At 40.3% G+C, this 14,053-nt stretch overlaps 2 protein-coding genes across 3 annotated transcripts in view; one reads left to right on the forward strand and one right to left on the reverse strand.

The window, feature by feature from the left end:
• The window catches only part of LOC311021713 (uncharacterized protein), a 441,358-nt gene that overhangs the window by 333,253 nt on the left and 94,052 nt on the right, over positions 1 to 14,053 (forward strand). The gene's annotated exons all lie outside the window — the stretch shown is intronic.
• The window catches only part of LOC311021711 (aryl hydrocarbon receptor-like), a 40,996-nt gene that overhangs the window by 8,731 nt on the left and 18,212 nt on the right, over positions 1 to 14,053 (reverse strand). For both annotated transcript variants that reach the window (XM_084022455.1, XM_084022454.1), the window contains exons 3-6: positions 3,906 to 4,012; positions 1,966 to 2,055; positions 1,619 to 1,733; positions 1,333 to 1,460 (exon numbers count right to left, since the gene is read on the reverse strand). In XM_084022455.1, the coding sequence (XP_083878581.1) occupies positions 1,333 to 1,460; positions 1,619 to 1,733; positions 1,966 to 2,055; positions 3,906 to 4,012 (440 nt within the window). The remainder of the gene's footprint in view (positions 1 to 1,332; positions 1,461 to 1,618; positions 1,734 to 1,965; positions 2,056 to 3,905; positions 4,013 to 14,053) is intronic.

The raw sequence follows: 14,053 nt of genomic DNA on the forward strand, positions 1-14,053 counted from the left end.
TAACGGTAACTGTATTCCCTGATGGCAGTGGCCTTTTTCAGCAGTATCACGCCTTGCCACTAGGGATGTCCGCCCTATCACGCCGATATTAGCGGCCTGCACGGGAAAATCCCGATCCGGACCCCCGATCCAGTTTTTTTTCAAAACTCCGGTCCGTGTCCAGCATCCCCTAAACAACAACAAGACGGACTTGTCTGTGCATGTCCCACTAACAATTTAAAGTTATCGATAAAAATGTCAGCTGTGTGGGATTATTTTACCCTAAAAGACGAAGTTTGTGTGTGGTTAATTGACTATTTTGTGTTTATTTAACCCTGTTAAGAATAAACAGGTCAGCTTCTCATTACCAACCATTGTGGATTATTCAAACTAACCTAATTAAGTTGGCTAGTTGTTCTTAAGAGTAAAACCCTTTTCAACATGAGTCTGACAAGAAAATAAGTAAATATCTTTAATCTTTAATATATGCTTGGATCGGCCGGTATCGGTATTGGCCGATACTAAAAGCTACAATATCGGTATCGGATCGGAAGTGCAAAAAGCTGGATCGGGACATCCCTACTTGCCACAAAGCAAAATGTTCCAGGAATGGTTTAAGGAACACAACGAGTTTAAGGTCTCCAATTTCTCCAGCTCTCAGTCAAATCAAGCATCTGTGGGATGTGCTGGACAAACAAGTCTGATCCACGGAGACCCCAGCTTGCAACTTACAGGACTTAAAAGGATCTGCTGCTAACCTCTTGGTGCCAGATACCCCAGCAGACCTTCAGAGGTCTAGTGGAGTCCATGCCTCGACGGGTCAGGGCTGTTTTGTCGACAAAAGGTGGACCTACACAATATTAGTCAGGTAGTCACAATGTTATGGCTTTTCGGGTATATTTACGAATGGTGATAAATCATGACTTAATAATATGATAAAAAAATATTGTTTGATAGTCTTAATTTTGACCTGATTTTATCTCTTTTTAAATATTTCGTTAACTAATTTGTGTTCTTTGTGTTTTTATAAATCAGATTTGTCATGTCATATTGTCAACGTATAATGGTGCGAATTAAAGGATTAATTGTGGGATGGGATTTTGTTAAAATGTATCAAACTGCATTTTAAATTGTATTTTGTATAACCTCGAATAAAATAATAAACAGTACTTTAGGGAGAAAAAGTACAAATAACAAAAAAACAACAAAAAACAAACAAACATTGAATTGTGTTCTTTCATGAAATGGTTCCGTATATTTCATAATAACTGCATGACATAATGTTTATGAGATGAGTTAAAATGGTAGTTACACCCATATTTTTGACAGTATAAATGAGAGTCCTGCACTAACCAGAAAGCCAGAGGAGTTGTCCAGGAGGCAGCGGAAGCGACACACAAAGCTCCTCTCCAGGAAGGAAGAGTTCTCCGGGGGAAGCTGCTCAGGACTGTACATCACTGTGTCGCCACAACCCTGCAAGGCTGCGAACACAGGCAGAGATAAAACATGACATGTCAGATCCGTTTACCCGAGCAGTTCATGTCAACCTCTTATCTTTGGTTACCCGGAGGTGTGGGGACTGAGCTCACGTTAAAAACATGAATAACAAACGCCTTGTTTTTCCATTTGCAGTTCTTACCGTCTCCCGACGCGCCTGCAGATGTGGGGTCTAGAGCGAAGTGGAGCTGCTGTCGGAACAAGCCCCGGTCATCAGTATGGATGAGCTCAAACACACTCTGATGGACCACATCCGACTGTGGGCAGAGGAGAGAATGCAACTTCATCCACAATTCAGGTAATTTAGTTATGACACGCACAACGATTCAGGATCCATCTCAGTGTTACACAGCATTCTCCACTACAACTTGAGTTTGTCACCCATCTCTTGATTGTTAAGGACATGAATTCAAAGGAGGGAAAAAATACTTTTCAAGTCTACAAAGGATGACTATTTGACCCTGATATAGAACTTAGAGAGCAGGTCACCTGTTGGAAGCCCAGGTATTCTTTGATTGTGGAGGAGACATAAAACACCGATCCGTCTGACGTCACCACGATCACAAACCCATTCAGCGCCTGCACGGGGAATAGACATATCAGTCAGCTCTCACAGGAAAAAAGCTTTAAATGACAAGCATACACACACAGAGGCATGCACATATGCATACCTGGTATCCATGGCAACTGTAACAGGTGCAAACTCATCATCAACAACAACAACATTTACTCATAGCATTGTGATAAACGGTAACCCAACAAAGTAGCTTAAAATGTGTATTTATTGCAACAACATGATGTTGGCATCTATTATGGATTTATCTGGCAGGTTTTAATTGTGCGACAGCAGTGACCTAATTACCGGCGCAGATAAAATGACCCAGGTAGTGTTTGAAAGTGTGACTCTCTCACTCGCTGGATAGTGAGTGGTGAGGAGTGAATATAAAATAATATAAAATAATAATATAAAATAAGAGCAGACTTTGAAGGTGCTAGCATCTAGAGGAACTCTGTAAGCAGAGGGCAGTTTTTAAATGGAGTTTTTTTCCCCTCTTTATTAAAAGCACTAGGATAGGATAATGTTAAATACAAGACAGGAAGTTAAGTATATAAAGAATGAAAAAGCAATACATTCATACACAAAATAGAAAATTATACTATATGGAATAATAAGGGAAAATAAGATATTTAAAAATCAAAAACAAAAAATCAAAGAAAAAAGCAGGACAACAGATGAGGAGCAGAAAAGAGTTTCAACTAACTAAAATAAAAAAAAGACTACAGATCTGACTTGCAAGTAGCATTATATAATTCCACTTTTCACGTGTTTCTAAAGAGTCAAAACAAGTAAGGAATTAATCCTATTTTGTCAAAATTAAAAATGTTTTGAAGTCAAATCTGACAACCTGCGGTCTGTTTATAACCCAAAATAACACCAACAGCTGCTGATTCTCAAAGGCCCTTTGTATAACACAATCACTGCCCGTTGTGATCGTTACACAGAACAAAGTGTGAACATATACCTGACAGGTGAGCATCAATAAACAAGGCGAAGGGCACTTGACAAGGCACTGTGTTTTTGTTAAAAGCCAGAGAGCGTGGCCAAGCTTTGGCAGGAGGCTCCAAGACAAGCAGCCTCACCTGTCAAAACTTCCTCCCACATGGATAGACCTGGATTAGGTCTACACAACGCCCCTCGCACATAAATAAACAAAGTCTGACTGGGCGTTAATGCACCTGCTAGCCTCAGGCCGTGGGACTTTTTTCTGCTACGTACAGAAGTAACATCCGATGGAAGGGTTTAAAAGTGTATTTACACTCTTTTTTGGTAGATTGTGTGTGCGTGAATGCTCTTTGCCTGTTGTGATATTTGTGTGAGCGGTGCTGCTTTAAGACTTCTATTTAAGACCATCTGTGAGTGTAAATGCATGTCATCTGACCATGCCCTTCCTCACCACAGTTTAATGCTTAGCTTTGAAGAATAGCTCTTTATTTCAGGGATGGGGAATTCCTCTACTGCTTTTTACATTGACTATTAGTTTGAATTTAGTCGATCTAATTACAACAGGACTATTCTAAAAATCACCCAAAACTTACATTTCATTTTATTCAATCTAATGTATCATCATTTTATCTACTGTGATTCTGTGTAATGTCGGGGTATTTGTAGTATTTGTCGTGAGTACTTTTAAACAGAATGGGAATATTAAAAAGTGACAGTGTGTAAAGTTCTATATATGTCTAGATAAGATATGCATTTACAAAAACCTGGTTCTCCTGCATGAAAGGATTGCAGGTAGCTTCATCTCAATAGCTGGACTCAATAGTTGGATTTTATCAAAACTCATGATAAATATTAAACGTTATCAGTTGATGCTACCTAATCTCAAGATTAGCAACCCGAACTTTGACTTGGCCCCGTGTCTTACCTGGAGTAGAAGGTCCCCCTCAGATAAGTGTGCGTCGTCCATGTTGTTGCCATTCTGCCCGTTCACTCCAGAAAACATCTGACTGCTAGTACTGTTCGTTATGGTTGCTGCACAAAAGGAGATCAAATGGAGAAGAGGGGTCAGCCAAGGTAATAATAACAAGGCTTTACGCATTTTCATTGTATCCCTCTGCTAACTCAACTTTGTGTTGTCGGGATCTGATGACAGGCTTGGGTGGGGGCAAAAGGAACATTGTAAACTGTTGTATTTTGGCAGGCCTTCCCATTAGTAATACTCTCGTTACATATTTATTTTTTGCTGAGATCTGGGAACACACCAACATCACTGCAAGTCAGACGCAAATCCACATTTTAACTACATTGGTCAGCCGTGCGAAATCTAACTGACTTACAGTTGGGGGGGAAACATTTAAGATTCCCTTTCACTTGGTTTGAATAATTTGATTTTGACAATATAGTTACACTGGTTTGTCTGTCTGTCTTGTAGTGTCGTCGTCCTACTAACGATACACCACGTCCTGAACTTTACTAAACAGTTCTTCCCTAAATGATCCCCAAGGAGAGCGAGACATGCAAACATTAACGTTAACCAAATAGCAGAATATTCTATTTTCAGGTCAGGGCATTATAATAATAAAATTCTCCTGATAAAATGTCAAATCAGATGGTGAACAGGTCACTTCAGTTCACTTCTACAACACTACTAGTACCATTAGTAGTGTTGTAGGAGGTCACTTCAGTTCACTTCTACAACACTACTAGTACCATTAGTACTTCATTTACATTTACATTTACACTTCCTCTGCAGCAAAGTTATGGATGTTTTACTCAACAGATAAAAAGCAAGTTTGTTGGTTGTTATAAATGGTAGTAGTCTGGCCATCGGCTTCAAAACATTTACTTTATATGAAGCATAGTGCAGGGCAAGTGTTCATCAGCATCAAATCTGGCATCTTGCCTGAAGACATACCGTTTGTAGTCTCCTACACATTCCAGATGCACAGAACGCCTGCTTGATAACTCGTTAAAAAAAGGCTGAGCGCATGAATTGTTTCCTCTGGCTTGACATGTTTGAGGCTAAGACGAGCACTGGGGGCTTGTTCTCTCCACACTGTTAATTGAATGAGGCCACTTAAGAATCCTGTCCACTAATCGCACATGTGACTACTCAAACTGTACTCAAATTTCAGAGGTCCTCTAATGAGATGCACCGATTGCAATTCATTTTCTGACAAACAGAACAATCAAAGTTTTTCTAATTTCAATCAGAAGGAATGGAAACAGCAGCAACTAAAACAGTTCTCTGCGTAGATGACATGGCCGACATCTTAACATTCAAAATGTAACACCAGGGAAACATTGTCTCCGAGCATGTTTGAGCACGAAGCATCATTGACGTAAAGATTCTCTTGTCCTGCACTCTGTCCCATTTGATGACACCAAGGATCTAAACTAACCTTCTCCCAGCATCCTAGAACCGGTCGGAAAGATCAGTTCAAGTTGGCATAAACTGTCGAAAGTCCTGTTATCCATTTACTTTGTTACTGTCATCTATAGTGGGTATTTGCAGCACACAACTCAAAGATTAGGCACTAAATAAATTGTAGTTTTATTTAAAAACTAAAAAAATATTGGCATTGGCATGATGCTTTATAAATAAGAATATGTTGCTGTAAAAAAAATCTCCCTCACGCAGCTGTGTTCATTGTTTCTTACCAGATAAAACATGATCGTTATAGCGTTAAAATGTACCTAGAGCTTGAACACACCATAATGCAAGAGAATTCTACCACTGTTAGCGTTAGCTCCCTGCTAATGGCAGACCAGTCATTCACTGCAATTACTCTGAGCAGTATGAGGGCAATGAATAACAACAAAATAAGTGATTACTTGTTGCAAAAGGGCGGGTTTTGATCGGTATCCGATTGATTGGTGCACAGGATGGATGGAATGGAAATAGTTGCCTAAACAAGTTTAGGGGATTTAAGGGATTATGAAAAACTTGGCGACGTCGGTTGTGTTTTTATATCAGGAGGATGCGGGAGGTGCTCGGGTACCTTCGTAGGAAACGGATAATCCAACTTCCAGAAAAGGCAGAAGACGAATCACATTGTTTATCCTACTAAGCTAGCCTGCACCAAGTGAGACAACTACTGAGCTGCAGTGTTTGTTTGGGTTTTACCTTGGCATCTCCAATAAGTCGCTCAGACCCTGCAGAAAGCCTTCTCACTGCTCACCATTGTTCTCTGGGCAGCCCCACCATGTCACATCATGTTTAGATTGCTTCCCGAATTCAGAAGAGTCATGCTATTGTACTTAGAGGCGTTCACACAAGCATTTTGCAGGTTTATGGCTGTAATGGTCGAAAGTGCTTGTGCTGCAAGCTTTAAGCCCGGATACAATGCAAATAACACACAAGTAAAAGTAGACGTTAGCTGTGGTTATATGCTCAGTAATATAATTGAGGATCAGGATGAAGGGTGTCTCACTGGAACCGGTTCTGTGATTACATTCAAATGGTAACTATGGGATCTTGTGGGAGGACTCATGCTATATGTAAGACATGTTTTCCCTTTGTTGTTATTTTGTTTTTGTTTTGCTGCTCTATGTATGTACTGGATTCTGCCTCCATAATAACTTAGAATAACTTCGGTCACATTCTGAAAATCTTATCATAAGCTTTAAAAAATTGTATTTCTGGCTCAAAATGAGGCTGATCGTGTGAACATACATGTGCATGTATACTGTGTTGGAGTGCCTTCAATGGGCTCAAGCAAAAATAAGTATATGATTGAAGAAAATGACATTACATGGATAGTCAGTATTTTTCCCCAGTTAAAGGTTTTTTAGGGAGCTTTTCTGTATCTGATATGAGGCTCATAGACACAGAATGTTCAGATTTTAAAGCCCTCAGAGGCAAATGGGTGGTATTACGATGTATAAAGAAAACTGAACTCAATTGAATGTGAATTCCTTAATATTACATTCTCAATTCTATTTTTCCATTGTATTTGTTCTGTGTACTGAAGCAGCATATTATATGATATGGTTCAGCTACGGTAAGACCGTGAATACTAAAGTGATGTACTATTTACTTTTTAGTTTAGTGATTTACTAAAGAAATTGTAAAACGAATTGATTCTGCTGGCAAAATATTATTTACACAAGAGGAAGATCTCCTGTTTGTGAAGCATTTAAAAAATGATTTTAAAATAATAATTTAAATAATATTATTCCCCCTCACAAGGCAGTTTCATAAGAAAGCATATTCTGTTTTAATATCATTTGTGGCAGTCGTGTTCTTAAATGTTAGCTACTGTAATGAACTACTATCGCATTTTTCTGATATCTTTCACCTTTTGTATTAGATAACAACTTGATAAAAAACCGTATTGATTCCTGCTGTGTAAACAAACACGCTGGCGTTGTAGTTCAGGCTCACATGTGAAGGCTCATGGGTGACTTTCAGAAACGCAGACTCATGTCTGCAACAGCATTTATAATTGCTAGCTGGAAATATAAAACCATATAAAAACACTGAACGGCACAGAAAAGAGACGTTTTTTGTTTCGCGCCTGCTTTGCTGCGGTCCAGCTGATCTGCCTCTTTTCTTCCTCTCTGGCAGCTTTAGCAGCGATTTTCCCCCGCAGCGCTGTGCTGATTACAGTACAGCGCCACCACATCAGCGCAGCGCCGCTGTTGTTATGAAAGACAGAAACACTTGTTAGGAAACAATGTTTTCCATGAAGACTCACGTCAAGAGCGTCTTGAAAATGTCTATGTAGGAAAAACCCTGGTATGAGTTTAGAAAGGGTGAATCCACACTAAGTGGCGTACTGTTCCCTTTTATGTGTTGGCATATAGTGTTTTGATCATGAGTGTGCATCAGCAGAAAAAAGTCAAACAAGCTATCTGTAGATCTGATCTGGCAGCCTGCATATCTGCACACACATAACACACACAAACACACTCGCTCCTCTTGCATCTGCCCCTGGTTTGTTTTCTCCGTGTTTTTTCTAAGCGATAACCGACAAGAGCGCCACTACAGTAAAATCCCAGGATATGACCTCTCTCGACCCGTCTGTCCAGTCCTGTCACGCAACCTCTTTAAGGAGGGAAGGGGCCTGTGAACACTCCCCCTGTAAACCAGACACAATGACTCTCCCCACCTTTCAGCTACAACTCGCACAGTGTTTGCACAAACATCCAGACAGTCGCACGTCTCCACAGCACACAAAGCTGCAGGCCCGACACACAAAGCGATCCTTGCACACGACTACTAACAGCATAGCGGGTTACATGTGCAGCCAGCAGGGGATTGAAACCACAAGGCAGACGAAAATTTAAATCATATTATAAATAAACAGACGTGCACACTTCCACGCGCACAATTAATTATTAGTGCTTTAGCCAAACATTCACAGGCAAACGTAGACCATGCAACATCAAGTCCAATTGATTTTTTTCCCCCTCTTTTCAGTGCTTGCGTGAGAAAGTGGGCTTCTTTGTGGACGTCTGCTTGTTTTCATTCTAGTTTTTCTTCCCCAGTGGTGAACTCTGCATGGGCTCCTCCCTCCTCATCGTTTTCCACCGCTACTTGAGTTGAACACTCACAGCTCTCCAGGAGGAGTATGTTTGGGGACAGACACCACAGGCGAACAGAGTGAAACAATTGAAAGTTGATTGTTTACTTCAGAACAGTTCTCTTTTAGTATTTCAAGTTTTCTGGAATGTTATGTTGGAATATAAATAAATGCATTTTCTCCATGTTGTTAGGTATACATTTTGTATGAATAAGGCTATGAACGATATAGGAACAAACCTTCAGATATGGGAATGAAAGTGGAAAGTTTGTGGAGATTTCTGAAACAAAACTAATTTAGAGAAAACAGGCTTTAAAGATATGGATTGTAAAATGACACACCCTGTTCACACGACAGGTTAACAGGGTAAAAAATGTAACCACAAATATATCATCACCATTGATTACTAACACTGAGACATGCTATGATACAGAACAGCACAATGTTTTGCCTGTATTGTCTCAGCTTAATGACACTTGATATTCATAAACACGTTAAGCCTTTAACATCTGATAACTACAAAACAAAACGCAGAGGAAACAATATCACATTGGGAACTTAACATGACTCTTGGCTAAAAACAGCCAGCGATGAAACTCTCTCATACAAAACATTTTACACCCTAAAACTTCTTCTACTACTTTCAAAAGGTGCAATTTGACACGAAGACAGAGGTCACTATTGTGCATCAAACTACAGCTTCCTGTTTCAGAAAACAAGCCATTATAGGATTGGTGAAATACATAGCATGCCTTTGATGCTAATTCACTCCAGGCAAACATCCCTGTCACTCAGGGAATGAGGCCTTTAAAGGATTTGACGGCTTTTCATCATGGGGCAATTAAGTGAAATCCAAAGAACTACGAGGAGCCGCGGAGCAGTTTTTCTACATGCAATCTAGTCTAACTATTCAGAGAAACAAGTTAAAGCAAAGGAAAACATGTCAGAAGTACAATGTTGTGAAAGGGAAGCCTGAAGCACTGAATGGTGACAATGAAACACTGACAAAACTGGCTTAAAACATGTATTTTGATCAACAAATGAAAAATAAGAACTAAATAGTTGTACTAAAGTTGTACTAAAAAAGAAAAACTACACAGGGTCTACTTTGAAGTGTTTGCATGTGGTGGGGAGTCGAGAAGCATTGAAACTAAGGAGAGAAAAGGGAAATGTTGTCACAGGCTGGAAGTCTGCCAGATTCGGAGAGTATAAAGCATGCCAGCAATGCATAGGGGAATATTATCTTGATTTGAAAACATTTAGTTCCAGTAGATCCTGTACAGAGATCTGTGTTCTCACGCAGATGTGCAGGAAAAGGCAGTGCTTGCAACAAATAACAGCCAATGAGCTGGGTCAAAGACCGTAGGTTCAACCTCCCATTAGCCTTTTGATTAATATCCGCGTTTACTTCCATGACTAGAGGAAGGAAACGGCCTCGACTTTTTCATGACCAGACAAGTGTCAACACTGCAAGTCGAGGGAAAGAAGGAGCACACAGGTTTATTATGGAAAAATGTTGTTTATATTACATTTGGATATTCTTTTTTTTTGGGGGGGGGGGGGGGGGGGGGGGTTAAAGGTGTTGTTTACAGTGTTGATGTTAAATCATGTTTTGTTTTAAGATGACATTATTGTGTATCATGATATCTCCACACACATGAGGATACCCTTCCGCACACGTGTTGGCAACATGGCAAAGCTGTCTAGACGAGTAGGAAGCTTTAAACATTGAAGTGTGTTACTAGCATGTAAATGTCTGGTCGTTGCATGCTCGGTAGTCGGAAGCTACGATCCTTCCTCCAACGGTGACGAAGTTTTACAGAATCCCGACAGGATCTCGACCGGTTCAATAGGTGTTTCAGTTTATCTGGGCACTAAACCTTGGGCCACTTGCAAACGTATTCTACCCATTCACTCACAGCACACGGATCTGAAAAGTTAATTTGTTTAGGTTTCCTTCGCGATCATTGGTGCTTAATGTTCTTGCATAGCTTGAAAAGCTATTGCACTCCGTCTTACTTCCATTGCCAAACTGCGTAGGAACACTAACATACGTCATCATTGTTTACAAACTGTCTAAAGATTATCTATTTATCATACTGAATTATCAACCAGCCTTCTTTTTACGGCAGCAACAGAAAGTTTTCATATCCAGTAGGGAGACAGGATCAGACACCCATCACTGGGATTTGCGCTGGCCCAATTTATAAATCGCTAAATAGAAGTCCATTGCCCGCAGCTGCCGCATTGTTCATTGGCTACTTGTCCCTGCCATCGGTTAGTATTTGGCGGAGTACTTGAAATGCTGCACCCTATTTGTTTGGAGGAGGTGGCCACATGTTGCACACTGCACCTTTGAATGGGGTTGTTTACGGCCCCTGAATCTGCCTTGAACCAGGCCTGTATGCTTAAAAAGGGTTTGTGTGCTGCAGACCACAAGCAGACCTTGATGATCAAAATAAAAACTGATTATATACTATTCATGATACAATGTCTGTTTTGGTGGTGGTGGTGGTGGTGGTGATGGAGTCTGGGGGCATCTGTTTCTGTTTTGTTTGTTTTTTTAATCAACACACTAAGCTGTTTCTGGTGGTCTGGGCTCCTTTTATCTGCTTCAATAGTAATGCCAAAGGTTTAGGGCAAGGTCCAGGAAAAAAAAAAAAAAACCCAAAGCAAAATACAGGTTGCTGTGTTAGGCGTGCCTCACACATCATATCACTAAGATGAATCTTATCAGTCTCCAGTCATCAAAACTCTCAGAGGGATGGGATGCCTGGTTAAGGCAATAGTTTGAGGCTAAAGATGCCTAAATATAACCCAAAGATGTGGAAGGTGCTGGTAGGCGGAGATGATGTTTGAAGTTTGGACAAGTATGCAAATTACAACACTAAAAGTGAATTCACACTCCTGGAAAAAAAATAATCACTGTTTGGTTTTTCAAATTCCTTCCACACAGACAGATTTGAATCAATGGCCTTAAATAAATGAAAGAATATATATTCTGTGCTTCTGATCCCCAAACCAAACATTGAGCGGGACGACAGCTGATTCTGTTTCGGGACATAAACAAACAGAAGTGTTCTTGGAAGACTCTAAATGTCACAGAAAGCCTTGGTGGGCAAGCTTGGGGGAACCAGAAGGAAAAAAGTTTGGGTATGGGGGGGGGAGATGCTGTGGTTTTTAAATCTGGAGCGACTGAGAACAAACCTTCCAGAAAATGGAAATTGGGAAAAATGAAAACATGATTAAATCCGTCTCCCAGCGGTTGGTTGCATTCTCACGATATATTGAAAGGCGAGTCATGAATAAAGAGCCAACAGGCAACTGCTGTCGCTCCAGTGAGATGTTCTCCTCTCACATATTATGATACTGAGTTGACAGGTGAATTATGTTGAGGTTTATTTTCTGGGGCAAATAAGTAAAACGCACAACTCAGACCTCATCAGGATTCAATAACAAACAAGACTGGGCTTCCCTGTACTGATGCTCTCTCCTCGGAGATGTGAATGTTTGCCAGCACTAAAAAATGTTGTTCTTACCCCTTTATTCTGCCTGTTACACTTGTGTCATGTGGACGGGCCTACATGGTTCAGATATCCCAAATACCAAATTATATCAAATTATAGCACATGATACGGTGTTACCACATCAACTATGATTGCAAACAGGCCCTGGATGTTTTCAATGAACTTGGAAAGCAAATACACATTTTTCAGCAGCAGCGAGCCACAAGCCTTTCAAAATATCCAGGGCTGACTCTTAAAGTCACGCTATGAGGCTGAACAGTCCAGTTTTACCGAAAAGGTCTGCCATCTCAAGGCTGCCATAAATAGCTCTTTTCATTATCAGGTCTTTAAATCTCACTCGTATCGCCTGAAATTGCTTATGTTTGTTCTTTTCTCTGCAGCCTTTTCTTTTACCTTACGATTTATGAGATCATTATCTCGAATGCTGGGCATGCTCCCACTTGAACATCCATCCTAGGCTTGTGTTTTGACTGGGATAACCCCTGAGAGGCAACCGTGGCGGGCTCCTTTATACATACAGCAAAGACTCTAGTCTTACTTTAGGAATACAGCCATCATCTGTCTAAACCATCATGTCTGACTTGAACTGAAACGAGGGCTGACTAGTAATTCACACCGGTGGTTGAACACTCTCGTAGATCCTATTTTACTCTGATAATGCTACAGTGTCAACAACAAAACTGTGTTGACATCGGAGAGGAGTGGAGATAAATAACACATTTAACACATTTATTTTTGATGTTGCCGACATTGTGATTTTGTTTGTTTTTATCTGTTGTCATTCACAATGACAGATGCTTACATTGTGAACTCTTTTCAACAAGAACAGAATGTTTACATAAGAAACTATGTTATATATAGTAAAGAAATGAGCTGTAGTTATTTAAAGTCTGCTAAATAGGCTGTGAGATTTTCATTCACATCATGAAAAAACTATCATTGTGGTATCAGTATCAAATTACAGGTATCGGAATCGGTATTGAAATGTTTAAAACGATACCCAGCCCTATGCATGTCTGGGGATTTCTAAATGCAAAATTGAACAGCGGCGAGAAACCCTAATGTCCCGGATTTAGACGGGCCAATCACACCATATAGGTTTAAGGCCATGGCAAACCCTAACGGTACCATGGGCTCAGATGTACTCCTTGAATGAACACAGTTGTCCATGACTCACATTCTGGAGCCATTTATTGGCAGGAGAGCTCCAAGATTATTTTTTTTTGTTTTTTAAACATTGAACAGCAGCAACAGTGAGTGAGCCGTCTGTGTGTCTGTTAGCACGTTAGTAGAGCAGCTGTAGCACAAACAGTTCTGTGCATGTGTTTCTGTTACGACAGTGTTTACAAGCACTTCTGGATGTCGCTGCCCCAAAATGAAGGGCCGCCCTCGTCACTCTGGATTGGTTCTGCTCTGCAGCTTGTTTTCTAAGATCTGATTGATCCACCCAGTTTTAGCAATACAGACTTGTGAGCCTACTTTCTGTTTGATAACTTATGCAATTCACTCTGTTATAAATATGTTTCTGGCAATCTGTTTGCACACCACATGCCATCATTCACCTCATTGCATGTCCAAATTTCACTCATTTAGATTAATTTAACTCTGGCAGTTTGTGCCCAATATGCTTTTAGAGCTTTCATTAATCATTTCTGCAGCGGTCTCCATGATTCTCCAACCAACACAGGGTCTGAAAAACAAAGAGATCTTTGTGAGACATGTAGGACCGAGGGCGTTGGGTCCATCACTGACTCGGTCAGTCAGTAAGAGAAACAGATCTCTGTCAGATATACAGCTGCTGGAGAAAGTTGTTTTTATGCTTGTGGCAGTTTACAGCGATAGCCCATGAGATGAATGTACTCATATGTAGGCCTATCAACAAATTAATTAATAAATAAATATACTGTAGGCCAACATATAGGCCAAAAATAAAATACCTGGCTTTGTTGCGTTTCAGCATGGTGTCTGAGAATAACTCGGAAGTAAAGGATAATGTACAGCGAGCCAGTCATTATGGC

This window comes from Eutrigla gurnardus (genome assembly GCF_963514095.1).
Source record: "Eutrigla gurnardus genome assembly, chromosome: 12".
In the NCBI taxonomy this organism is placed as follows: domain Eukaryota; kingdom Metazoa; phylum Chordata; class Actinopteri; order Perciformes; family Triglidae; genus Eutrigla; species Eutrigla gurnardus.